General features: G+C 43.1%; 5 protein-coding genes across 5 annotated transcripts, besides 15 other annotated features; 1 reads left to right on the top strand and 4 right to left on the bottom strand.

The window, feature by feature from the left end:
- Positions 1 to 871: 871 nt before the first annotated feature.
- On the bottom strand, positions 872 to 3,315 carry PVX_116915 (exported protein 2, putative). The gene is made up of 3 exons (XM_001615628.1): positions 2,985 to 3,315; positions 2,648 to 2,822; positions 872 to 2,504 (listed from the first exon to the last, which is right to left on the bottom strand). The coding sequence occupies exons 1-3, from the start codon at positions 3,122 to 3,124 to the stop codon at positions 1,998 to 2,000; spliced, it is 822 nt and encodes a 273-aa protein (XP_001615678.1). The 5' UTR covers positions 3,125 to 3,315; the 3' UTR covers positions 872 to 1,997.
- Positions 2,220 to 2,245: a microsatellite.
- A 3,005-nt stretch (positions 3,316 to 6,320) lies between the features above and the next one.
- Positions 6,321 to 6,343: a microsatellite.
- A 577-nt stretch (positions 6,344 to 6,920) lies between these two features.
- Positions 6,921 to 6,940: a microsatellite.
- Positions 6,941 to 9,260: 2,320 nt separating this feature from the next.
- Positions 9,261 to 9,289: a microsatellite.
- Positions 9,290 to 9,789: 500 nt separating this feature from the next.
- On the top strand, positions 9,790 to 12,569 carry PVX_116910 (sulfate transporter, putative; the record flags this gene model as incomplete). The annotated part of the gene is made up of 5 exons (XM_001615627.1): positions 9,790 to 10,545; positions 10,755 to 11,447; positions 11,701 to 11,823; positions 11,999 to 12,325; positions 12,471 to 12,569. 5 exons carry the CDS (start codon positions 9,790 to 9,792, stop codon positions 12,567 to 12,569), a joined length of 1,998 nt encoding a protein of 665 aa, XP_001615677.1.
- Positions 9,795 to 9,823: a microsatellite.
- Positions 12,009 to 12,089: a microsatellite.
- A 591-nt stretch (positions 12,570 to 13,160) lies between the features above and the next one.
- Positions 13,161 to 13,183: a microsatellite.
- Positions 13,184 to 13,292: 109 nt separating this feature from the next.
- Positions 13,293 to 13,312: a microsatellite.
- Positions 13,313 to 13,432: 120 nt separating this feature from the next.
- PVX_116905 (hypothetical protein, conserved) lies at positions 13,433 to 15,497 on the bottom strand (the record flags this gene model as incomplete). The annotated part of the gene is made up of 4 exons (XM_001615626.1): positions 13,433 to 13,508; positions 13,669 to 13,848; positions 14,036 to 14,096; positions 14,264 to 15,497. The coding sequence occupies 4 exons, from the start codon at positions 15,495 to 15,497 to the stop codon at positions 13,433 to 13,435; spliced, it is 1,551 nt and encodes a 516-aa protein (XP_001615676.1).
- Positions 14,159 to 14,228: a microsatellite.
- Positions 14,719 to 14,738: a microsatellite.
- Positions 15,498 to 16,483: 986 nt separating the features above from the next.
- Positions 16,484 to 16,524: a microsatellite.
- Positions 16,525 to 16,753: 229 nt separating this feature from the next.
- PVX_116900 (diacylglycerol kinase, putative) lies at positions 16,754 to 18,389 on the bottom strand (the record flags this gene model as incomplete). The annotated part of the gene is made up of 2 exons (XM_001615625.1): positions 16,754 to 18,160; positions 18,324 to 18,389. 2 exons carry the CDS (start codon positions 18,387 to 18,389, stop codon positions 16,754 to 16,756), a joined length of 1,473 nt encoding a protein of 490 aa, XP_001615675.1.
- Positions 17,143 to 17,162: a microsatellite.
- A 278-nt stretch (positions 18,390 to 18,667) lies between the features above and the next one.
- Positions 18,668 to 18,697: a microsatellite.
- A 1,137-nt stretch (positions 18,698 to 19,834) lies between these two features.
- Positions 19,835 to 22,690, bottom strand: PVX_116895 (hypothetical protein, conserved; the record flags this gene model as incomplete). The annotated part of the gene is made up of 7 exons (XM_001615624.1): positions 21,902 to 22,690; positions 21,751 to 21,798; positions 21,484 to 21,620; positions 21,366 to 21,414; positions 20,960 to 21,157; positions 20,377 to 20,658; positions 19,835 to 20,236 (listed from the first exon to the last, which is right to left on the bottom strand). The coding sequence occupies exons 1-7, from the start codon at positions 22,055 to 22,057 to the stop codon at positions 19,835 to 19,837; spliced, it is 1,272 nt and encodes a 423-aa protein (XP_001615674.1). The 5' UTR covers positions 22,058 to 22,690.
- Positions 21,938 to 21,963: a microsatellite.
- Positions 22,057 to 22,080: a microsatellite.
- Positions 22,691 to 24,532: the final 1,842 nt, after the last annotated feature.

Raw genomic sequence — 24,532 nt, 5'->3', positions numbered from 1 at the left:
ACACCTCCAGTTTAATTCGCCGGAGTGTGTGTGCCTAACGATGGAATTTTTTCGTTTGTCATTGTGCCACTGTGCCATTGCGCCATTGTGCAATTTTGCCATTTTGTTGCCTTTTCAATTTTTCACTTTTTTGGTTCATCGCAAAATGAGTAGGCGTCAGCCGCACGTCGAAGCGGGGCTGCACGAACTGGCGCCGCTCCATCGTTTGAACATTCGCACGTGAGCGTGTCAACTTGTTTGTTTGTTTTTTTTTCCTTGTGGACTTTCCTCTTTTGTGCCCCCCTGGGGGAAGAATACATTACGCATAATAAATTTGGGGCAGTTTAGCTCCCCTGTCTATCGCAAACACTGCAATGGTGTAGCAAAATAGTGCAAAGCAAATTGGAAAGTGCAGCGTAATTTTTGTTAGGCTCTGCACACATGTTTGTGCACGCTCCTACTTGCAAAACTGGGGGGGTATTAAGGGCATATGAAAAGGCAAACGCTGCGCAGGCCTTTTCGAAATAGCTTCTTTTTTTAACAAAATAATCAAAATTTTCTTTTAAAAAGACGAAAGTGTGAAAAAGTTCTTCCTTATGGTGAAAAATAAATGTAAGAAATTGTTACTAATTTTAAAAAAGTCTAAAAAAAAAAAAAAAAAAAAACAGAAGAAAAAGGAAAGCTCTATTAAAAAGGAAAAAGTTAAAAAATGATAAAAACGTAAAATTTAAAAAATTTCCCATGCAAGTATATATAATGAAAGACAAAAAAAAAAAAAAAAAAAAAAAAAAATACATTTGAAAGGGATGAGTACTCGGATAAATAAACGACGCGACGCTGTAAATGTAATTGCGATGAAACTCTTTGGGGGGGGGGAGAAAAAAAAAGGAATAAAATGATAAACACGATAAATAACGAAAAGGGCAAAATGACACTATTTTATTTTTTATGGTAAAAAGGAAATATAAATGCAGATAACGCAAAAAAGAACTGTATTGAAATTGCGATATAGTTGTAAGGGGAATAAAAAGCGGCGCAAAATGGAGCAAAATCGCCTTAAGGGGTGGGGGGGTAAAAATGGTCATAAAGGGGCGGCCATGTGAAAGAAGATTGCCATAAAATTGCCGCAAAATGGGGGATATGTTCCATACGCGGTACGCCAGCAAGGGGCGGTGGATGGTCGAGGAATCGTAACGGCAACTCAAAAGGTGGAATTCTTATGGCTATGGAATTATGAGCACATAGCATGCATACATATATATATATGTATATATACACACATATGTGATGATGGACCCCCTCTCTTTTTTTTTTTCTTCTCCTGCACGTTGTAGAGGTGTGGATGCGCGTACATATGGACGCACGATGAACACACGTTTCTCCCTGCTGTGCATTCAATGCGAACTGCTATGGGAACTCTCTTTCTGCGTGTTTTAAGCCAACCCTCGACGGTGTTATGCTGCTCGGGATGCGCTCGAGTGTTCACATGCGGGTATTGGCCTGCTGTGCGTAGACATCCGTACATGCTTCATCACACGCACGCACAAGCCGCGTAGGCCACAACTGATTATCACGTTGCACGTATGTGTGTCTCTTTAGCCCAGGAGGTATATGGTAGCTAAACCAATGCGCCGTCGTCCTCGGAATCGATCGTCTCTGGATAGAGGGGTTCTACTCAGGTGACAAATGAGCCTCTACAAAAGTCGGCAAAAGTCCCAACAAATCGTCATACACAAATGGTCATATGGGAATAAAAAAAAAGAAAATTCTTTCTGGCCAAGCTCACAATGTTTCGCTCTTCTTCGGACGTTTACTTGGTTCTCTGTTCACTCCATCTCGCAGCCACGAGTTCGCCGCAAAAGCACATCAACTGGTGCGCATCGGGTGATGGTTCGTAACTCACGGTGGGGAAAAATCGACCGACCGATGGGCAGACAGACGGGCAGACCCTACGAGCCAACTGGGGCTGACACAAAAGTAAGCACAAAAACGCAGTGCCATCAGTCTATATTTTATTATTAATCTTTCTTTTCTTCGCTCTTTTTCTCTTCAAAGGTTTCCTCCTCAAAGGCATCCTCTTCATTCTCATCGTCATCTTCATCATCCGCCTGGCCATCATCCGTCGTACTCTTCGTTGACTCCACGTCAAATTCGTATTTGCCCGATTCGATATTCTTCTTAGACTCCATAGATTTTAATTTCTCCTCCATGTAAGATGACAAGTGTTTCAAAGTGCATTCTTTGGGAAGAGGAGGCACATTTTTGGAGTTGATTCTGGTGTAGAAGATGCTGGACTTTCCGATTTTCAAATATGGCTCTGATACCCAGAAACGGTATATTTGGGATTTCAATATTTGGTCTATTTTGGCTACAATCAATCCTGGGTCTTGTCTCAATTTGGTGGAGAAGTTGTTCTTGCACTCGTTCAGAATACCGTGTAAGAATAGCAGTGGCTTGGACTCGATGGCGTAAAGGGTGTTGTTGTACACGGCGATGGTACACTGGTCCCAGATTTCTCGCAACGCCTGCAGGTGAGGGGTAAAAAAAAAAAGGAAAAAAAAAGAAAAAAAAATTATGAACAGTTCATACACATTTTGCCACATTTGGGGGGGTGTCCTCCCATGGTCATACATTTCGCAACATACAAAATTTCAAATGCGCAAGTTACCTTTTCAGTTTTCCTCTCAATGGCGTTATCTCCGACAATTTCTCTAACGAGTAGTACCCACCATATTCTGGACCACCTCAAAACTTTTCTGTAGCGTACTACTTTCTTAATTTTATGAATAAGTTTTGTGATTGGGTCCTTCACACCATGTTCATACAAATCTTTGATGGTTAAGCTGGAGGGGGGAAGAGAAAAAAAAAAAAAAATGAAGCTCACTTTGTACTCGTCACACAGGTTTGAAAAATATAGAGGGCATTTTGCTTCGTTCGAAGGGGGCTCTTCCAACGAGGTGCCCCCCATACAAACTGCTGCTAATGCTAAACCGAGTTGTGCTCACCTAATTGGGTCCTTGACTATGGTTGTTAAGGCGCTCGTCGCCGCCAAATCACTGTAGCCGCCACATTCCACAACATTGGTGGTGGTATTTTTATAAATGATCAAAAAGAAAAAGAGGGATAAAATGTAACTGACTTTCATTTTCAACACCAAAGGGGGAAGAAATTATTAAAGCAAAACGTGTAATTAATTTAGGCGAATGGGATATGTCTTGCGACGTCTCTTTTATTTCACAAAATCAGAAATGAAAAAAAGGGGGCGGCGATGAGTAAGTAATACGTATGCCAATCTTAATAAAACTGCGACCGACGTGTGTGTATATTGAAGAATATCCTTCACAATGGCGCGTTAAAAAAAAGGCATGTACATACACATACGCTAGTAATGTATACGAGTGATGAAACGCACGAACGTATAAATTTTATAAGTAGGGGGGAAGGCAGGCCCTTTACGTGTGCTGTAAAAAAAAAAAATGTGCCAGATAGCTAATTTAAAATAGGGGAGCTTTTAAAATGGCTTTATAAAATACTTTAAATACTGGTGTGAAAAAAAAAAAAAAAAAACGTTAAAGCGAATAATTATGTTTAACTAAAAAAAAAATAATAGGTAATGAAAAGAAAACTCTAAAAAATAAAAAGCAAGGGATGAAAGAAATGAACGAAATAAACCAAATGAACGAAATGAACGAAGCAAAATGAAAAAATTATTTTTTTTTCTTTTCGTTTTTGATTTGCATATTCATCACAAGGGGAAGAAAAACGAAAATGAATTCTGCTTCCTCTGGTTGATCATGGAGCAAGGAAAGCTTTATGGGATGGGGAGAGCCAGGGGTAAAAAAAGTCATACGCGTTTGTATGCTACATATGCTGTATGTGCTATATGTGCTACATGTGCCTTATGTAATAGCTCCTCCGGCGGAAGCGCAATAAATGCGTGTATATGTGATGTACGGGAGAGGTTGGGGAAGGAATGGTCACATTTGCTACACTCGGCAATTCAAAGCGTTCGCTTAAGCAGAGCCCAGAACGAAGGGGGTCTCTTCTCGTTACACGTACGCGTTCGCATCAGCGGGCAGAGTACACTATACAAGGGGGGGAACGCACGTGATGCAAATAAATAAATGAAGAAAAAAATAAACCAATGAACGGATAAATGAATAAACAAACAAGTGAATAACCAAATAAGTGAAAAACAAACAAATAAATCTATTTACGTTTGCATTCACACTTATATAATGTACATGGAAGGCGTACACGCGTCACAGTATATATACTACATATGCATTCTCTGATTGATTACTTGAAAGTTGGCGCGAAAAAAACTTTGAACATGTGTTAAGTCATCTGTATCTGTGGATTGGCAATAAGTAAAACCATTTGTTACTTATTCGTTCATTCATTCATTTTTGCGTTTTTGTTTTTCTGAGAAATTATTCAATGATTTCTTTTATACGGCAAAAAAGAGCGAACAAGGTGAGATTACATTTTGATGTAAAAATATAACTTTGACGCAAACCAAGCTTAAAAAAAAATATTTTTAATGTGCTGGTATTATCACAAGCGCGATGATATTATATATATAATAAAAAAGTAAAAATTAAAAATTAAAAAGTAAAAAAGCAAGTAATATATATACCATTTAGCGCACGATGTATGGAGCCATGTAACGTACCACTGTGAGCAAACTGGTCAGGAAGAAAAGCTTACCTTACCTCCCTCTATTTTGGTCACATCGCGTTTACAATATCACGTGTGCTTATATTTATCACTCGTAAGTATCTGCTGTACATAACAGTACCCTACACTTATATGAGCAAAAACACAGCCATGCCACAAATGCCATCGTGCCGCCAAGTCGCCGTGTCACACTGGGCCACGCACCTTTTTTTCTTTTTTCTTAAAGCGTAAGCGCGCTCACAAAATATGTACCATTTGTAGAATCACACAGTTGTAAAAATAGCCAATGAAAAAAATTTTTTTTTAAATTGTTGTTACCATTCGACTGCTAAAAATGGTGAGGTATAGAAAAAAAAAACGACCTTTTTTTGTTTTTTTTTAAATTCACATCTATAAGGATGTTATTATGACATAATAGCGGCATCAGCTTAATGGGTACCCCCTTCCCCTTTGCTGGCTTTATCCCCTGTGTTCTTTTTTTTTTTTTTTTTTTGCATGCAGAGCCGGTTAAAACACACGAATAGGGAGCAAGTGAGTTCGCTGGAGTTGCCTATACGTTAACGAGGGGATAAATTACTGCCGTTGCGCGCATATTATATATATAATGTTATATGTACGTACTAGTACACGCACATAAAGCTGTGCCATGAGTCAGCGCTTCCTGCAGCGCGCACCGCGCCATGCACAACGTGTTAGGAAGCGTAAGAAAACACAGCATGGAGGAATTGCGCTTTGCTTTACTTGCCATATGTGTGAGGTGCGCTTAGAAAAAGGTGATCTCATCGAGGAGAGGAGGAGGGGGGTAAAACGAATAGCAATAACGGCGGGGGTGTGCTTACCGCATAAAAGGGCTCAACACGCGGTCATGTGCTCATGCACAGGTGTACATATATATATACATATATACATTTATATATACATTTATATGTGCCTTTCTGCACGGGGCACATCTGCGCTTAGCACAACTAAACATTTCGCTTCATCTGAGTTCTCTTTAAAAATTAACGGGTGAGAGAAACGCACAGGGTTCTCTTTGCCGTGCTGACTGCAATCGCAGAGGGGCTTTTCAGCGGCTCAAACGATGTGGGGTTCTATCCCTAGTGGGAGGCTCGTACGGTGTTTCACTCTGCCAAATATGCAGGTGTATACATATATATTAGTACATACATAGTACATATAAATAAATTTTTTATGGAAGTGTAATAGGGCGGAGGCAAAGGGGGCGAACTCCATGGTTGCCTGTGGAAGCCTCCCTATCATTTTGCTCCTCTCTATTTCTTTTTACCTAACTTTTTTACCTTTTAGCTCTCCTAAGAAATGGGGCTTTCTCGCATTTTTTCTAATACCTCAATTTTTCCATTCATGTGTTATGCAACTCAGCGCATCGCAGCATAACGAAACACACCACGACATTTTTTCCCTCCTCTTATACACCCAGCCGTGGGGTAAATCACTTTACCCCAGTTGTAAAATAAAAACTCTTTCATGCGCTTCCTTCAAATGAGTACTCGCATTACAAAAGGGGGAAATTCAAAAATGGGTTTATCCGTAAAAACAACGACGTAGAGCTTTCTACAAAGGGTAATTTAGGAAAAGTTCATCGTGGTGTCCCCCCCTTTTGATGCTACATTTTTTACATAAATATTCGCTCATGTATGTAACACCTTTGCGAATAAACTTACATGTTGCTCCCCTATGCCAATGCGGTGTGCTAATTCGCATGGAGTCATTTCACCTCAGGGGGTGACATCCATAACGTTCCCGGCAAAGGCCACCAATCATTAACATAAAACGTTCGCAAAATGGGGAACAGTTCTGTAGAAATTGGCTAAGTGGATTTCTTCCAATTTTGCCAATTGTAATGACCCCACGGGAGGGTACTTTTTCGCAAAAGTGTGCACCGTGAATGGAAAGAAAAAAAAAAAAAAAAAAAAAAATGATCATCACTTGGCATTCTCCGTAAATTCCCATTTATAACGTAAAAGTTGCCCCTTTTTTACGACAAGAAAAGTACGCAAAAATGGAGGAACGGTATGCCTTAAAAATATACTTCTCACCTTGCCATATTGGGCCAAGCAAAATTACAAATGCGTTCACAGCGATTTGGAAAACAGGAACACTTTGGAAGCGCTAAATCGCGAAAGCGTTGAAGGGAAACGGGGCGTAGGTAGCGAACGTTCATAAAAACAATTTCCCGAAGGCGGAAAGGTGAACTTTTGCTAGGTCGAAAAATTGCACACACACACGTTCACTAGGAAAGGGAGCCGTTTTTACGTTTTCACGTCAAAGCGGCTGTTTTTGGGGGGGAAAAGTGACGCCTTCCCGTCAGCGTTAGCAGAGGTATGTGCATATATACATGCATATACATGAGTAATATGTATATGTGTGTAAGTATTTCCCCCCTTTATCCTACATTTTGCTCTTAAAATGGCGACAACGTACAGGAAAAGGTAAATGTTGTAATATCGTATACGTGTGCACAGATATGGAATTTTTTTTTTTCTTTTTTTTTTTTTTTCCCTTTTTGGGTGACCCCATTTTATTTCCCCTCGAAGGAATGCCTCTTCGGAAGCCGTTCTACAACTTGCGCCTTTGGCAACCATTTGTTTACACCCCATTTTAATTATACACACATTTTGCATATCGTATTGGAGTGTAGCTCTCTCTCCCCGCTGCTACACACATTTATACATTTTTAAACCGGTTGGGACTTCCCCTACTTGGGCGACAAATCCTTTTAATCAAGGGGAGTACTTTTTTTTCTCCGTTGCGGAGAGGCATGCCAAAAAGCACTGACAAATGATCGTGGCTATACTGTGAAATCCCCCATGATGATGTTTTAAAAAGGGGTGATGTGCAGTGACGTTGGGGGGTTATATGAGTCCTTCTTCCTTTAAGATGTATATACCCCCACACACATGGCTTCTCCACCGGTATGGTTTCTATACACTCGATGGTACGAGGAACGCGCCTCCCACGAGTACATACCCCAATCGTTTAACCCTTCAACTGTAAAAACGAAAGAGCTTAAAAGGTATTCACGTGGAGGTAGAAAAAAAAGAAAAACATAATCCACGGGTCTTATATACACTCCGTGTGCATATATCTCTACATAAAAAATAGCAGCAAAATGCGGCAGGTAAAAAATTCGCAGTCATTTACCTTCACATATCAAATTGGTCGTAAAAGCATGTGCCCTCACGAGGTAGATAGCTAAGTATAGCAGTTAGCGCGTGGCTTCCTCTCCCCTTCGAAACGGGTGGTGCCGAGCAGCGCTGCAACTGTGCAGGGAGCGTGACTTCAATGCGTCTGACCCCGCAGAGGCGAAAGATGGCTAAAAAAAAGGAGGAAAAAAGAGGAAGAGAAAAAAAGTACGCAAAAAATGTGCTCCCCAAATGTGCCCCCACGTGTACACATTAATAAGCCGAATGAAAGACTGACGAACAACGAATGGCACAACTGCGCACGCGTAAAATATGCCCGCTTGGTGAAAAGCGCATGAACGCATGGGAGCACAAATACACGTAATGGGATAAAAAATTACACCTTTTTTAAATCGCAAAGGCGCGAAAAAGTGTTCGCGAAAGGGGGAAACGCCATCAAAAATATGTGTTTCCCCTTGCGTGAAAAAGATACTGCGAAACAAGAATATGTCTTTTTCGCTTTCGTCCCTCAGTTTCTCCTTGGTTTTTTTTCCTTTCCGTTTCGTTTTTTCTTCATTTTTTTTGCTTTTTTTTGCTTTTTTTTTGCTTTTTTCCCCTATTCGAGGTAACTAGCCTTTTTTCTCTCACCTCACGAATAAATCTTAAAATCCCCAAGCAGCCTTTTCAAAAATACTGGATGACGTATTACTTAAAAAAAAACACATTTACCTTTTTTCTTTTTTTTTTTTTTTTTTTCGAAAACGAGCTATTAGTCTTGTTGAAAAGGAAACAAAAGAAGCCCTTCCCAAAGTGCCATACGCGTACATGCCAAGATGACGTAAACGTATTTACCTCACCCTGGCGTACACGTACATTTATGCGTACATAAAATTAAGTACGTGTACGCAAAAAAAAAAAAAAAAAACCATCGTCGACATCCAATTGCGCAAAAAAAAAAAAAAAAAACCATCGTCGACATCCAATTGCGCAAAAAAAAAAAGAGAAATGAAGCTGTGGCTATATTTTATTTCTCTTTTTTTTGACATGCCTTTTTCCCATGCAGCTTACTTCGTTATACATGTAGTCCATTCCTCATTCATGTCGCTTTTTTAAAATGCAAAAATAAGTGCGCATTATTTTTGCCTTTTCCGCGAAGTTTTCCTTTCGTTTTCCACTCTGCTTCTTTTTTTTTTTTTCCCCTCCCGGGAGAATTCTCAATTCACGAAATCGCTTTTTTGCCGCATGATTTACGCCATTGCATAGGAAATTTGCTCATCCAAATGAATTAATGTGCTTGCTCGCTCGTCATTCTGTTGAGCATTCTGCACGTACTTGAAGGTACGCAACTACGTACTGGCGTATGTGCCCGTTTATGTGATACTTAACGTACGTACGCTTCCACGCCCCCACGCTCCCACGCTCCACGCACGGTGACCCATTTTGTCGTGTGCACGCCGGCCGTCCCTCCTGCACCCGTTATGAGCCTCTAAGCTGCGGTCAACAGCTGACGTAACAGATAACAGAATGTTGCTCAAGCTGTCATTTTCCCGCTCCTGCTTAAATGAAGATCACTGGGGCCTGTGCTCTCCACACTTTTCTTTTTTTTACGTGAAAAAATTGCACACCCTTTTTTTCGCCACACCCGCTGAGGGGAAGCACCTTATAAAACGCGTGTAACGCCGTCGGGGGGGAAGCGGCACACGTTTCTGCGTGCACAGGGGAAGGTAGGAGAAGGTAGGAGGCGCAGTCGGGGTGAGAAGCGGGCCGAATAGTGACCGAAGAGTGACCGAAGAGTGACCGAAGAGCGATCCAAAGAGCGATCCAACGTGAAGCGGCTTCCAACCCGCTTGCAACTCCCCAGCGTGGCAAGTGCCGCACCGAGCAGCCGCCCACATCGCGGGACCCTCCTCAAAACGGACGGGTTGATGAGAGCCCACACAAAACGTGCCAAGACAGCAAATTTTTTCCGTTAAAAAAAAAAAAAAAAATGAACGAATCGAAAAAGGGAGACGATATAGTAATAAACGATGTGACGGAAAAGGTGGTGGATTTTAACAAAATGGATGAGTCAACAGAAAGGACCCAAATTTACCATGACGATTTATGCGACAATGATATAAAGATATGTTTGCCTTCCAGAATAGGCTTCCTTCCAGCCATAAAATCCATGACGGATGGGATAAAATGGGGATGGGGATTTACCAACACGCCAAAGGAATCGTCCAAATATTATATAAACGAAATTTTGTGTGGGTGTATATTATGCCTTACGATGTTACCTGAGATGATCTCCTTTTCAATGATTGCCAACATTCCGCCTTACCTTGGTTTGCAAGGAGCTTCTTTCCTCTGTTTAATAACATCTATTTTTGGAGGATCTCCTGCAGTTATACACGGAGTGACGGGTGCCTTCGCATCTGTGTGCTCAAAATATTTAGTTGAAAATCAAAATGTGGATCTCCTTCCGGAAGGAATTGAACGGCTGTATGTGTGCATCATGATCTGCTCCGTGATGCTTTTTTTCTTTTCTCTTTTTCATATGTCTGCCCTGATTCAGTTAATTCCTACCCCCGTTTTTATTGGGTATTGTAACGGGCTGTCTATCATATTTTTGAGGGCACAGTTACACACGCTGAAGGACCCCCATACGCATGAGTACATCAAGGGGTACTACTTACTTTTTTTCGTCATCATTTGTACCTTGGTGGTTATCATAGTGGAGCTTTGGAAGAAGATCCCCAAGGTGAGCACAGCGGGGAGGTCGCCCCCATTGCGTTGGTGTGTGCATGTGATTGTGTGTGGATTTTCCGTTGGGGAGTGGTAACCACACAGAGATGGGTTGCCACTTCCCTCTCCACGAAATGTTTAGTAGCACGGCTCGCTTCGCTTCACCGCAGTGGCGCTTTTTCGTTACACCCCTCCCATTTGACCGCCCCTCCCCCCACGTCGCAGCTGGGCCACAAGATCCCGTCCACCCTCATAGCCATAACGGTCACCATCTTTGTGGAATTTGTCATTCTGAGGAGATTCCTGCACAATAATTTCGACTCCTTTAAGGGAGTAAAATCCTACACAGTGGGGGACTTGTTTTCCTTTACGTCAGATAAAGCCAAGCCGACGTTTCTATTCACCAATAAGGAGTTAGATTTTGCTAAAGTGGTATTTGATGTGGACCTTATTAAGCAGGTGATGAACATGTTCGTGGTGCTCCTTCTGGAAGTTTTGATGGTCAGCGAAGTTATAAAAGACATGGGAGGAGCAGAATGTGATACAAATGAAACTATTTTTTCTCTTTTTATTGGGAATTTTTTGGCTACCTTGGGATGTGCTGTGGGGGGTAGTAGCTTGTTAGGGCTCTCTGTATTGAATTACCGAAATGGGGCAAGGGGCAAAGAGAGTGGAGTCGTTGCTTCCATTTTGATATATGGCATTTTGCTCTTTGGGTACTCCCTGCTCAATTATATCCCCCTTTCCTTCCTTTGCGGAATTATGATTACTGTGTTTATTCATTGCTTCAAGTGGTTTTCCATCCCCATTGTGTTTTTCACCTTCTGCCCGGGGTACATAAGGAACTGCCACCCGTGCATGAGTCGGAAGATCTCCCGATGGGACGCCTTCATCATCGTCCTCGTCACGGTCCTATGCGTAAGGGGAAAAAAAACAAGCACACAAAAATGGACTCGCGAAAGGGGGTGGCAAAAATAACGAATGAACGTGCGCAACTGTGGAGGCGTTTTTGTGTGCACCCACTCCGCGCACGATATCTTTTGCACATGCGGAAGTGGCACATGTCAAAGTGGCGCATACCGAAGTGGCGCAGTTTTTTTTTTCCCCTCCCCCCACGATACACTTTTTTTCTGCACTTGCTTACCCTTTGCACCTCCCCCTCTTTTTACAGGTATTCGTGAGCGTCCCCACCGGAGTTTTCGCGGGGATCATTTTATCCGCCCTGGTGTACGTATGGCAGAGCAAGTCCACTTTTAAGTTTGAAATATTTTATGACAAGGATACGGACACGAAGGTAAGGCCCCGCGGAGGGAGCAGTTGGCGGCCGTTCGTCACCTCGCGGAGGATTGCACTGAAGTGGAGAGGAGGGAGGCACCGATTTGTGTGTGCCCCACTAAGGGATACCCGCGTATGCACTCCTTTCTACTTTCTCATTTCTTCATTAACATTCCCCCTCCCCGCGCTTTTAGTACTACGAAATCGAGGGCCACCTGTTCTACGCGTCCAAGAGGATGTTCACGAGGCTATTCAGCTACGAGAAGGACAGCTCGACGGTGAACATTGTCCTTAAGGGGAAGAGCACCCTCTTTGATTACACCGCCATTGAGGCCCTGACGTCAGTGAAGCAGCAGTATAATTTGAATAACCGAAACGTAACCATCCATGGTCTAAGCCATGAGTGCATTAAAAAAATCGCAAAAATGAACCACCTGTGCAAGCAAATTGACGTGGACTTGGTCAAAGTGGAGGCCCCCGTCGTGCCCCTCCTGTACAAGCCCCTTCGCACGATTCTGAAGGTACGCCCAGCGGTGGTGAATCGGCGGTGATCCGTCAGCAGTGATGAATCAGCAGTGATGCGAGTGACTTGCGTGGTGGCCAATCACTGCGAGATCATACGCCGTTTCGCCGCTATCACCCACGACTATGTTCCCCCCCCCGCAGACGCAAAAAACCATAAGGAGAAGAATGTCCTTCAAGAAGAAGAAGAAGAAGAAAAAGGAAACAGCGAGCGACCAGTCCGCGGACGAAGTGGAGCCATGAGACGGAATAGGCACACGCTCATGTGCACAATGCACATGGGTACATATGTACCTATCAGCTGCGTGACCCCCCTGCCCGTTGCGACTTTCAAAATATGCGCGCATTACTCTTTCATGCTTCAGCCCCCCGAGTGTATTTTTCCTCCTCTGGCAGTTTTGGCTCAACTGGGCAAACTGGCCAACCTGGGCCAAGCCTTTCCCCCCAGTCGTTGAATTTTTTTTTAATTTATTTTTTTTATTTATTTTTTTGTTTTATATGCTCAAAAGGCACTCCCCCATCAGCGCCCAGTTTATTTATGTATAATTCAGAAGAGAAGCACAGCACTGTGCGTGCGTGTGTATTCATTTGTGTACATATGTATACATACATAGATACATAGATGCATACGTGTGTGTGTAGCTCTATTCGGCTCCCCATTTCAGTGTCGTGTTTCTCCCTCTGCTCCCCTGCGCGCATTTTTTGGGGCCTTCCAATTTGTTTTCGCACCTTCGTTCTTCCCCTTTATATGCGCACCCCACCCCCCCGGCTATAGGAGGTCGCCGCGTATCCTTGTCCACCAGGGGATTACCCCCCCCCGGCTAGGAGGTCGCCGCTTACCCTTGTCCACCAGGGAACTATGCCCCCCCTTGTGTATGGCTCCTTATGCTTTTAAACGCTTTTTTTATGTACTCCAGCTTTTCACCATAATTTCTGTAAAAGAGAAAGAAATTATGTGCACATGAAGTTGTCACACATGTACACCTACTGATGTATTTATATATATGTGGTGCATGCAGCTTATAAAATCCTTCCCAGTGTTTTTTTTTTTCTTTTTTTTTTTTTTTTTTTTTTTCCCTTTTCTTCATTATGAACTTTTTAATATTTCAGAAAATTTTTTTAATGTTTGTTGTAGGATACCTGAGCTTCTTCCACTCGTGTTCGTACAGCAGGATGGGGTTCCTGCAGGAGAGCGGGGAAGGCAGGGAAGGCGGCATGCTGAATGAGCGTCTAAAGCGGACGCGGTGAAGTGAGCGCGGTGAAGTAGGCATGCTGACGGGGGCGCCACATCAACGCGCTGCACCCGCTTCACCGCTTCACCGCTTCACCCGCGTAACCCTACCATCCCAAAAACTTCAGGTGCCGAATCCTGTAGCTTAAGTGGTGCCGGTGGAACTTGTGCGGGTTGTCCTTCATGTTCCTGTTGATGCTCCGGTTGTGCACGAACTCGACGTACGTGTTTGGGAAGTCCGGCAGGTGCGCGATGGGGTAGATGTGGACGAGCTTGCTCGCTAGTTTGAACCTGCGTGGGTGCAAAGCCCGGAGGGGAGGGGGAAAATGAAGGCATCACGTGGGTGCAAAACCCGTATGGGAGGGGGGAAAATGAAGGCATCACGTGGGTGAACAACACAAATGGGAGTCATTCTACGGAGGAAAGAATTTCACTTTTGCGCGTGGCTGCGCTGAGGGGTAAGCGCCCCTTTGGCTACCCGCTCTCCTTCACAAAAAAGGTGGCCTGCTTTGTAAAGATGGTCTCCCGCGGGTCCCGGCCTGCGAAGAAGGTGGAAAGGAGTACACCGTTGAGGGGGTTGGCGGTGGGGATGACGGTGACGATAGCAGTGGCAGTGGCAGTGGCAGTGGCGTGGGCGATGGCCCCTTCTGCAGAGCTCCACCCCGCGCCGGCGTTCCACCAGGGCGACCCCTCCCGTACGGGTTACCTTCCACCCGCAGCTGCTTGACAAAATCGAAAAAGTGCGAGTTGGGGCTGTAAACGCTGTTGTATAGGAAGCTGTCCGATCGGATGAGGATGTCAAGGAATTTGAGGCGGTACAAGCTGACTGAGGGGATTGGCGCAGATGGGGGGGTACACATGTGTTCATTTTCCTTCGCGTTGAAATAAATCTGGTGGATGTTCCTAATGTTATCATTGCAGATGGCGGCATTGGAGTTGATCCTGCTGGCCTGCCACTCCAAGCTGTGATTTGTGTCAAGCACGACATTATTATTGTAGGGGTATTTTTTATATGGGGGGTATTCCTCCTCCTTCCGTATACCCATCAGCTCAGATTTTAACAAATCAATCAGCTGATTCACATGCTTATAGTTATGATAGTTGCAAAGAAATAGGTTGTAAATAACTTTAATAAGTGTGTGGAGATTTTTCTTTTCCTTTTTTACGTAACTCTCTCGCAGAATTTCTAGCAACATGTGGATGTCCCCAATTTCGTAGTTGAGGCGGGAACAAGATTTGATGATGGTGACTAGATAATTGGACGTGTCCTCCTCCATTTGGTTGCTTCTCCTAACAATTTCGTTTATGCATCTGGAAAATACCTTCTGATTTGTCCATTTTTTATCCTTAAAGGATGAAATCAAGTTGACCGTTTCGACGAGCTCCTCCAGGGTGTACTCCTCTATCAGGTTATTTAGCTCCGAATAAATGTAGCTGTAGATAACCTTGTCGTGAGCTACGTTGAGGTAGAAGAGGTACTTGATTATTAGCAGGAGGGGGGTATCTACGTCATTCCGTTGATTGGTAACTTGGCTCTTTCCTTCTCTTTTCTCCTCCTCTCCGTTGAGCAGCTGCACATAGGACAGCACCACCGTTTTTAGGGCCTCCCTCTGCAGGGGAACCCTTTTTGACAGCAAAATGGTATACGTAAAAATAATTTTAAAATCTTTTTTTTTTAAACTAGCCAAAATGTCATCCGTAAATAATCTACGTACACATGCTTTGATTTCTTGTTTGTAATTTTTGTAGGACGATATGCATATCTCTTTTTCCTTTTTATATTGCTCAATGCAATGGATGAGGTTGCTAGACAATTTTTCAAACTGTTTCACCTCACTGTGCATGGTTCTCATTGCATGTGTGGTTCTCTTCAACGTGGCCCCTTTTCTGTGGCCCCCTACAGCCAGCTTGGTCCTCTTCACCCACATGGTTATCCGCATCTTCCTTTTGAGGTGCCCCTTCCGGGGAGGGGATATAATGGGAAGAGAGGTCACAACAGGGCTGTGCTTTGGAACTGGCAAGAAGCGGATTGGCTAGGCTCGTACACTGGTACGCATCGACCTTTATAGCTATGTGAACATATTGGCAAAAAAAAAAATCCGAGTGGCCATCGTTCCAACTGTGCCTTCTCAAAAGGGGATATTCCGCATAGCTCACTTCGCGTTATACCTTCACAGAATCGGTTTACATCCGTTGTGCCCTTCCCGTGGGCGCTTTTCACAAAGGGGGGAAAATCCGCATCGGGGGGAGGCATCCCTCCTTAAGCATCTGCGGAGAGGGGAAGAGGCAGCGGTAAAGGCAAAGGCACCTTCGAGGAAGCGCAGTCGTTTTTCCACCACATTTTAACACGCCCCTTTCCCAAGCACGAGTGCACCTAAGCGGGTGACACTGCAATTGCGCCAAATCGAACCGCCCTGTGCACATCGCACCCTTTCCAGAAGGGAACTTTTCGGGGAGCCACACAAGATGCTGCACATACCTACCATGGACAATGATCCCCAGGGAAGTTCCCCCAATACTGAAGAAACGTAAAAAATGGGGAGTGGAAATTTGTGAGGTTAAAAGGGGGAGAACTGCACCTGAAAGAGTGTCACTCCTCTTCCCGCTGTTGCGACGTTTCCATTAGGAACATCGCGACGTGCTTCTTAAAACCGAAGGATGGAGAGACACGACGAAACGTTTAAAGAAGGGTGACGAGTCGGAAAACGCATGCGAAGGGGGGAGCCCCATTCGGTATGCACATGAGAGGTTGTTTTGCCAGGGTACAAATGGAGAAGTCACGGAGGTGAGAAGGGCAAACGCGGAAAGGGGCACGCAGGAAAAAAAAAAAAGAAAAAAAGAAAAAAAGAAAAAAAGAAAAAAAGAAGCAAAGCAGAGCAAAGCAATGCAATGCAATGCAAAGCAACCCTGTGAGGGTAGCTACGGGGGCAGCACAAATTGGTACACCTGCGCGCCGAGTGTAAATGCGGAGATGTTTTTATATGTATGCGGGGGGGGTCAAAGGTGCGCTTCCCCTTTGCGTGTCCATTTGGACGGCTTTCCCTGGCTACCGCCGGCCATCTGCGCGAAGGCGGAGCACGGGAACACGAAAAAAAGGTAGAAGAAAAAGCCAAAAAAAAAGGGCAAAAAAGGTAGAAGAAAAAGCCAAAAAGAAACGGCAAAAAAGGTTAAGCGGCAAAAATACGCTCCACACCAATCACACCATATTCTTCAACACGTTGATCTTCTTGTAGTGGTCGATGGAGATGCTGTCGGGGAGCGACATGAGGTAGTACTCCCCATCCACCTGAAAGTAGACGTTGCACACCTGCTCTTTAAAAAGGATTTTCCACGGGCCGACTCCCTGGTGCACCCTGAAGGCCCTACCCCTGAGGGTGAATTCCAGCCCCAAGTCCACCCCCGACTGATAAATGACAAACTCCAGCACACCATCTCCCACCTCCTGTTGCGACTTTTTTAAATCTTTATACACTTTTTTCTGCTCCGAAGGCAAATCCTTTGGTAACTTTAACCCAATCTTGTGCGTATAATTCCATATGTCATTTCCAGAGGAGTAAGAAGGAATGTTCACGCATATGATGCTCATGGCTTTTTTGAGTAGAGGGGGGGGAGGAGATGTGCTGTCATTATGGCTAGTCGTAAAAATAACGTCGTCGTAATTTTTGCCAGTAACCATTTTGTCGATAATTAAATTAACAGGAATGTTTTTTTTAAAAATAATTTTTTTAAATCCCTCAATGACGTAGATGAGTTTATTAAAAAAGGCACTATTCTGTCTGTGCCTTTCAAACCCTCTACCTATCCTTGAGTCTATTCCTATACTGAAATAATTGCTCATGCACATCTTCAAGACCTTCACATTTTTTTCATTTTCAGTTAAAGTTTCCTTTTTTTTAGTCCTCGAACTGATTTTATTAAAATACCCATCTTCCTTCAGCACCACATGGACGTTCCAGTAGTCATGCTTCTCTATTCTGGACTTGAACGTTTGATCTACTATTTTTTTTAAAATATTAAATAAAAAGGAGTAGTTAAAAAAGCCATCCATTTTTTTCCACCCAAAGGCTTTGGCAAAATCGTTTCCCGTTCCGAAGGGAATTACTCCTACGGCAATTTTGTCGTCCTTAATGTCATAATGCTCTGCTTCTTTTAGAAACCAGTTTAGCGTTCCATCTCCTCCTGCTACCAGGACGTAGGCAAATATGTTTTCATCGTCCCCAGCTGTGCCCTCACTGTTGTTGCTACATGTCTTTTGAGAGTTGTTTCTCTGTTTTGTGCCATTAGAGGGGTGGTCCTCTCCTTTGGTGTTCCCCCCACTCCCTGTGCTGTTACTTGGCTCCTTTGCTCCGTTCACACTGGAGTTATTACTCGGGTTGCGGTTGGGCGTGCCGCTTCTCCCCTCCGCGGAGAGGCTACTTTTGCTAACGGGGCCCCTCGACTTGGGGGCCACGGACTCATTTTTAACTTCAGCCTCCCGCGGGCTGTTCGTCACAGAACTCAGGCGCAGGAACCCGGGCTTCTTCCCCTGCTCGCCTTCCAAAATGTTGTAAATGGAGAAGTGGCACTTGTGCGGCTTGTGGAATATTATCTCGTTGACTCCAAACTGGGATGGCGGTGAGGTGGGGAAGTGGGGAAGCGGTGAAGAGGTGACGCGGTGACGCGGTGAAGTGATAACGCGGTGACGATGCACATCCTAGGGGCACATGCTCGGCCCACGTGTACGTACACGCGCTGCTGCAGGCGCGCATCCCGCAGGCGGGTCTTACGTCGGTGAACATAGATGCTCTATTCCCCCCCGCGGTAGGATTGACAAACAGAAAAATATACTTCATCTTTTGGTTGCTCCAACATTAGCCAAAAAAACGTTGATAATTTTTTTTTTTTTTTTGGACTAGCTATGTCCAGTGGGGAAGAAGGCATTCAAAATGGGGGAGAGCGACAAGGGCGTCGAAGGAGGCAACTCATGGTTTCGCTATCCTTATCGTGATAGTTATCGCTATCGCTATCGCTAACGCGTTTGCCTTCGCCGCTTTACGCTCGCCTCGCTTAGGCCTAAGTACTGCGTTTCACGCGCGTTCGCTCCCCTTTTTGCGCCCCCATAACTCGGAGAGTCACCCCACGGGCATGCTACTTTGGCGCTGGGCCAGAGGAAAACTTAAAAAGGCTTCAAGCGTTCGCGGGCCGGATGCGCACTGGCTTGGTCCCTGCATGTGCAGTAATCTTAAAAAAAAAAATACGCCAAAGTGAACAATTTTAATTACTAAATGCTAGCCAGAAAAATTAAAAAAAAAAAAAAAAGCGCCTTAGAAAGGGGAGGATAAAATACATGTGCAACGCGTGTTCGCGCAGGGATATAAATAAATTACGTTAACACCTGCTACATTGATGCGTACCAAATTGTGCACATGGTATATCCACTCAGTATACACATGGCAATCGCGAAAAAAACAAACACGCCCATAAATATGCTGAATGCATACATTTGGGCAATGTATGTGCGTATTTTTGCGATGCTATGATATGCGTTAATTTACACGAAAAGGAAAAAAAAAAAAAAAAATTATCCAGCCTTTCATTTAACTAACTTTTTTGCTCACACAAAAGGAAAAAAAAAATAAAATGAACAAATGCGAATAGACAGTGAGTTTTATTTCCCGTTTTATGTGTAAAAAAAAAAAAAAAAAAAAACTGCATATTAGTAAATTGTGCTAAATTGAAAAAAAAAATGCAGACGCTTTTTTTTTTTTTTTACGCGGCATAGAAGAAATGGCAATCCGTAATTTTAGGGAGGGTAAAATGTGGCACCAAGGTGGGACAAACAGGGGGAGCAAGCAGGCGAAGTAAAAGTAAAAACAAAAGGAAGGGGGAAAAACTAAGCTGAAGAATAGGAAGGTGAACAAAATAAAATGAACAAAAACAACTGGACGAAAACAAAACCGAAACGTCTGCGCTAAAAGGTAAATGGAAAAACTAAACGGTTGCGCTGGACGGTTGGGAGCTGCGTGAGGGGGGGCCATTCCGTTAGGCCATTCCGCTTGACCATTCCGCCTTCCCATATGCAGAGTCCCACCTTTTTCCAGCAGCGTCAAATCACGGAAAATAGAGCGTCGATTTGGGTAACCCTCCACGTGCGGCACTCGGGGGCGTGCAAAATGTATGCTCAGATTTGATATAGCAATTTCGGGATGTTCATTTGATCATTTGTCCGCCAACCCGTTTGCCGCTTGCCAAATGGCCCATTTTTTCCACGCCCGCTCATCAACGGGGAACCCCCCGACTAGTGATACATCCCGGCGGGGGAAGAATCAAACTTGGACAAGTTATGCTTGTCGACGGAGTTGTAAAAAGAACCATCGCTGCTGGACTCAAAAACGGTGTTGATTTTGTCCTTCTCTACATCATCATAATCCTCATATATATCTGAGCAGGCATTGGCTACATCTAAAAACGTATAATTCGTGGGTTCTGTGGCGGCTTTCTTCATGTAATTCTTCATTTCGGTGTAGCCACCGTACATGTCGTTGTTGTAAATGAAAAACAAACACACGGACAGGAAAAAGAGAAACACGAATAGGAATAAAAATACTACTGTATCGCAGAAAAACCAGAAAATGCAGGGGAAGACGGACAGCACCATTCCAGACATGAGTAGACTTGTGCTCAGTTTCCACAGGGCGTTCTGCAGAAAGGTAGGTGGATTTTTTTGTTACTTCCAAGTGGGGTTAAGCGTTGCGGGGTCATGCACGTTCGTATGCATTTGGTTTTTTTTTTTTCTTTTTTTTTCCCTTTTTTACGGACGCGCAAGGGCGCCCAACTTACCCGCGAGCAGTCGAGGAGAGAAAATATCTGAAAGGACACCATCGCGTAGGTAATCAGCCGTATCAGCCACAACGCCTTAATGTTGCCGTAATTCCTGTGGATAAAATCCTTCGTCTGGTTGATCATTATTTTGTTGTCCTCCGAAAGTAAGACGACTTTCTTCTTCATGATGTCAACTCCTTCAATTTCAAAAATCGTATTCAGCAGCCGCGACCGCTGGACTCCTATCACCGTCGCGTGCGTAGACGCGCTTCCGTAAAAGGATACGCGCACATCCCCGACCTAGAAAAGGGGGGAAAGGGAAAAAAAGCGGTGCAAAGTGCAAATGTTCATATGGATATATGGGCACAACTCAGGTGTATCCTTCTGCATTTTCCACGTGGGGGGGAAGGCTTCCCCAGCGGGCTAAATCTGAGTAAAGCGCGCCACCGTTAGCAGTTCACGAAGAAAACCCCCTCGCAAAATTGTTACTTATGAGGATGCCTCTCCCTCTCTCGCCCTCGTTACAAAATCCCCTTTACACGCGAAGCATTTATTTCTTATTAAAACTGCGCGTAAAGAAAACGCCTCAAATGGGTTATACTTGTGGGTTCAGAGGATCTCCAGTGTACAAATAATTATCATAAACGTTTGTGTTTAAATGGTCCAGGGTAAAGGGAGGTTTTATTTCCGACTCGGTGAACCAGCCGTCATCCACTAAGTCCAACTTTTTTTTCTTTTGAAAGTTTATCAGAGCGTTCGTAGGGAGTCTATAACCCCCAGCTTTCGCATAATTGGCATACTGCAGCAGGAGGGGAAAAAAAAAAAAGGGGGCGAAGTTACAAGTGTAGAATGGCTTTTGCCTAAGAGTGAGCAGTTATGTGTAGACTTGGACGCACGGTCGGGAAGGCCTTCAAATCACGCAAAAGTGTATTATATGTATGTACGTGTGCATGTAGTCATGCATGTGGAAACACGGATACAAACCGCTACCGTGCGACATCGCTCACCTTTCTCCCCACATTTCCGACGGCCGGCATGTATTCGGGATTTTTTCTACTTTTATAGAAAAAAAAAAAATTGTAAGGAGTCCTAACTACATGATCCTCAAACCGCCCCCTTGCTAACAATCCCAAGTACCCATACCCCCTCACCCACTGGTACATCTCCACTTTTATTTCGAAGAACACGCCTCGAAATGAGTAGATGTTACTGCTGAATTCCGGTGGTGCGTAAAATATTTCCTGGTCTTGTAGCGGGCAGTTCTGTCATACAGAGCGGTCAACAAAGGTGCAGCCGTTTGGCATAAATGTGGTGTGTGCACGTAAAGCGATTCACGCGCAGTCTTTGCTTTGCTTCGCTTTTCTTTGCTTTTTTTTTTTTTTTTTTTCTTACTATATGTATGATTTTTCCATTGTTTTCCTCTAACGGGATGCAGGAAACCTGCAGTGGGAAGGGGGGTTCAATTAAAGATAAAATTTGTGCAGCTATTTTGCTACCTTTTTGTATGATTCATTTTGAGTCCATTCCGCGCGCGCCTTCCTACCGGTATGGCGTTCTTTATTATGGGCCTCAATTCTTTCGAATACGTGACATATTTGTACTCGTTGACGATGGTGAATATTAGGAGTATTATCGTGAGTGCCGTCGCAGATATAGATAAAATCTTTTTAGGCACGCAATATTCTTCATTGCTAATCATTTTTTTTTTTTTTTTTTAAAAAGAAACAATTGGCAGAATTGGCAAATGGATAGACTTGTTTTTATTTTTAGACAGACATTTGATTACACAAATGCTAGAGCTAATTTATTCAAATAGACTTAAATTACACTGATGAAATTTTAACGGGCAAATGCTTGACAAAGGGGAAAAATTTTCAGAGGAAAAATTTCAAGGCAGCATTTTTTTTAAGCACGGGAAAAGGGGGAAATATATACCTCCTCGTTACTTCAAAAACGTAAGTAAAACAATTCAACAAAAAAATAAAAAGCGTACCTTTGGTGATAGGTAGACCGAATTGTGCTTATTTCTCCGCACAAAACTGCAAATTATGGAACTGCGCAAAAATGGGAGAATGCAAAAAGGGTGAAAGCGCGAAAATGTACACATGCGAAAAGTCAAAGGTGTGGAAGTGTAAAATTGTCGAGCACGCTGCAGCTTAACCCAGGTATTTGCAGATGACCTGGCTGAAAATAAAGCCTTACAAATTAAAGAATGAAAAGGAAAAAAAAAAAAGGCCTTAATGACAGTGGTAAGTACAAATTTAAAATCCTTTTCAACGATAATAAGCAAAAGTCTAACGAGCATCAAATTACGTTTTTAAATTTCCCCCCCAATTTGCCATTTCTATTTTAAATAAAGAAATTGCTGCATATGCACACCTGCTGATATTAAGTTCGTCATTTAAGAATAATAACAGTTCTTTTAAAAGGGGATACGAATAATTCTTAAAGGGTTGGCACTTATGCACAGTCCTTTATCCTTTATCATTTATGCCTCATTTTCGCGCAAAATTTTACAGCATTTTTATATGCCCCCAAATTTTGTCATCAGCTAACATTGGAGGGATAGCAACCCCCCGTAGACGATTTTACCATTTAGTTTTACTCTACTTATGAGTGAATTCCCCAAATGTGTGTAAGGACTTTCCTTTTATCATTTCATACGCTACCTTTTACGGACATAGATAGGACAATACAGGTGTTTCGTCACGGCTTGGAAACTAACCATGTAGCGCTGTTGTATGCCTGTGCAGTTAGCTTTTTTTTTTTTTTTTTTTAAAGCGTATAAAAATGATCATGTACGTACATATTTTTTTGAAGATAGCTAAAAGTATTCTATATTAACATTGCATGTTCATAACTTTTTTTTTTTTTTTTTTTTTTTTAATCCCTTCTTATGAAAAAGGTTAGCAAACATTTTCAAATATTTTTAAAAAAATATACGACTTGTTTGCCATTCCCTGGGGATGGACTTTGCATTGTCTCTGCGTGAAAGTTTCTACAACAGCAGGAGTAGCAGATTTTTAAGTCGAACTATGCACTCTTTCCATAAAATAAAAATAATGTGTACACAAAAATTTTCTGAACGGCAAGGTAGATAGCCAAACTGTTTTCTTTCTACACAAAAAAAAAAAAAAAAAAAAAACAATTGTTGTAAATTTTTCAAAATTGGCACTCCGTACCGCTATTTTAAAACGAGAAAAAAGTAGCACACTTGTTGGAGTGCACATTTGTAAATAATTAATGAATGCTCACAAGCAGATTTTACCTGTTTAACTATTGTTGTAAGGGCAGGCGTATGAAAATTGATGTTTATCGTTTTGTTCCAATTTGTGTATTTGATCCGATTTGCATATTTGTTCCGATTCGCATATTTGTTCCAATTTGCACATTTGTTCGCCTTTCGCGTTCGCCCCCAATTGTGCCCCTTTCTCCCCCTTAAATGTGAAGTGTACACTCCTCACCGCTAACAACATTGCGCACCGAAAAATACATCCAACTTGTGACACGCTCACGGATGAGGATAAAAATTCAATGTTGCACAGCGTCACGTGTATATCCAACTGTATAACTCACGCGAGAATCTCCCCCGCCCCTCATAAATGTTTCAGTTTTGAGATAAACACGTAAACTATTTGTTCTCCTCCCAATGGGCTTCTAAATTATGAGGGCACAAAGTGAGACGATCAAATCATCAACCCCTCTTAGGAGAATCCCAAAGAATAGAGGAACCGTTGTGCGAAATGTCAGCGAAATAAATCCAATGTCAGAACAGGAGCTAAAAAATGTCATACATGTGTACTCGGAGGCGAATAAGGCTTATTACCAAAATTGTGTAAAGAATGAAAGAAACCCCAAGAAGAAGAAAAAAAAAAATATTTCCCAAAAGACGGAAAGTGAAGAATTTGATACACATCTCCTCAACCCATTGAACTACCGAAATGAAAATTTTGAAGAAAATGGGGCTCTTCTACATTTGCCAGGATCTAACGTAACTCCGAATTATATATCCCAAAATCCAAGTGCAGACTATGGAGTGTCGTCCCTGGCATATGGGACGCTTCACAAATCGAATCCGTTATCATGGGGATGCGATTACAAGAAGCATTACGAACTTCCAACTATTTGCTCGATTGTAAAGTCGAAGCATCCCATTTATTCAAGGCCTCAAAAT

Source organism: Plasmodium vivax, chromosome 12 (genome assembly GCF_000002415.2).
Source record: "Plasmodium vivax chromosome 12, whole genome shotgun sequence".
Lineage (NCBI taxonomy): Eukaryota > Apicomplexa > Aconoidasida > Haemosporida > Plasmodiidae > Plasmodium > Plasmodium vivax.
Note: the sequence above shows the minus strand (reverse complement) of the source record. Positions and strands in the feature narration are given on the sequence as shown.

Bases quoted from the DNA above. Each gene is read 5' to 3' on its own strand.
- PVX_116915 (XM_001615628.1), bottom strand. From the start codon at position 3,124: ATGAAAGTCAGTTACATTTTATCCCTCTTTTTCTTTTTGATCATTTAT. The intron at 2,823-2,984 runs GTGAGCACAACT...TCCCCCCTCCAG, and splicing joins ATAGTCAAGGACCCAATTAG to CTTAACCATCAAAGATTTGT. The intron at 2,505-2,647 runs GTAACTTGCGCA...CCTCACCTGCAG, and splicing joins TTGAGAGGAAAACTGAAAAG to GCGTTGCGAGAAATCTGGGA.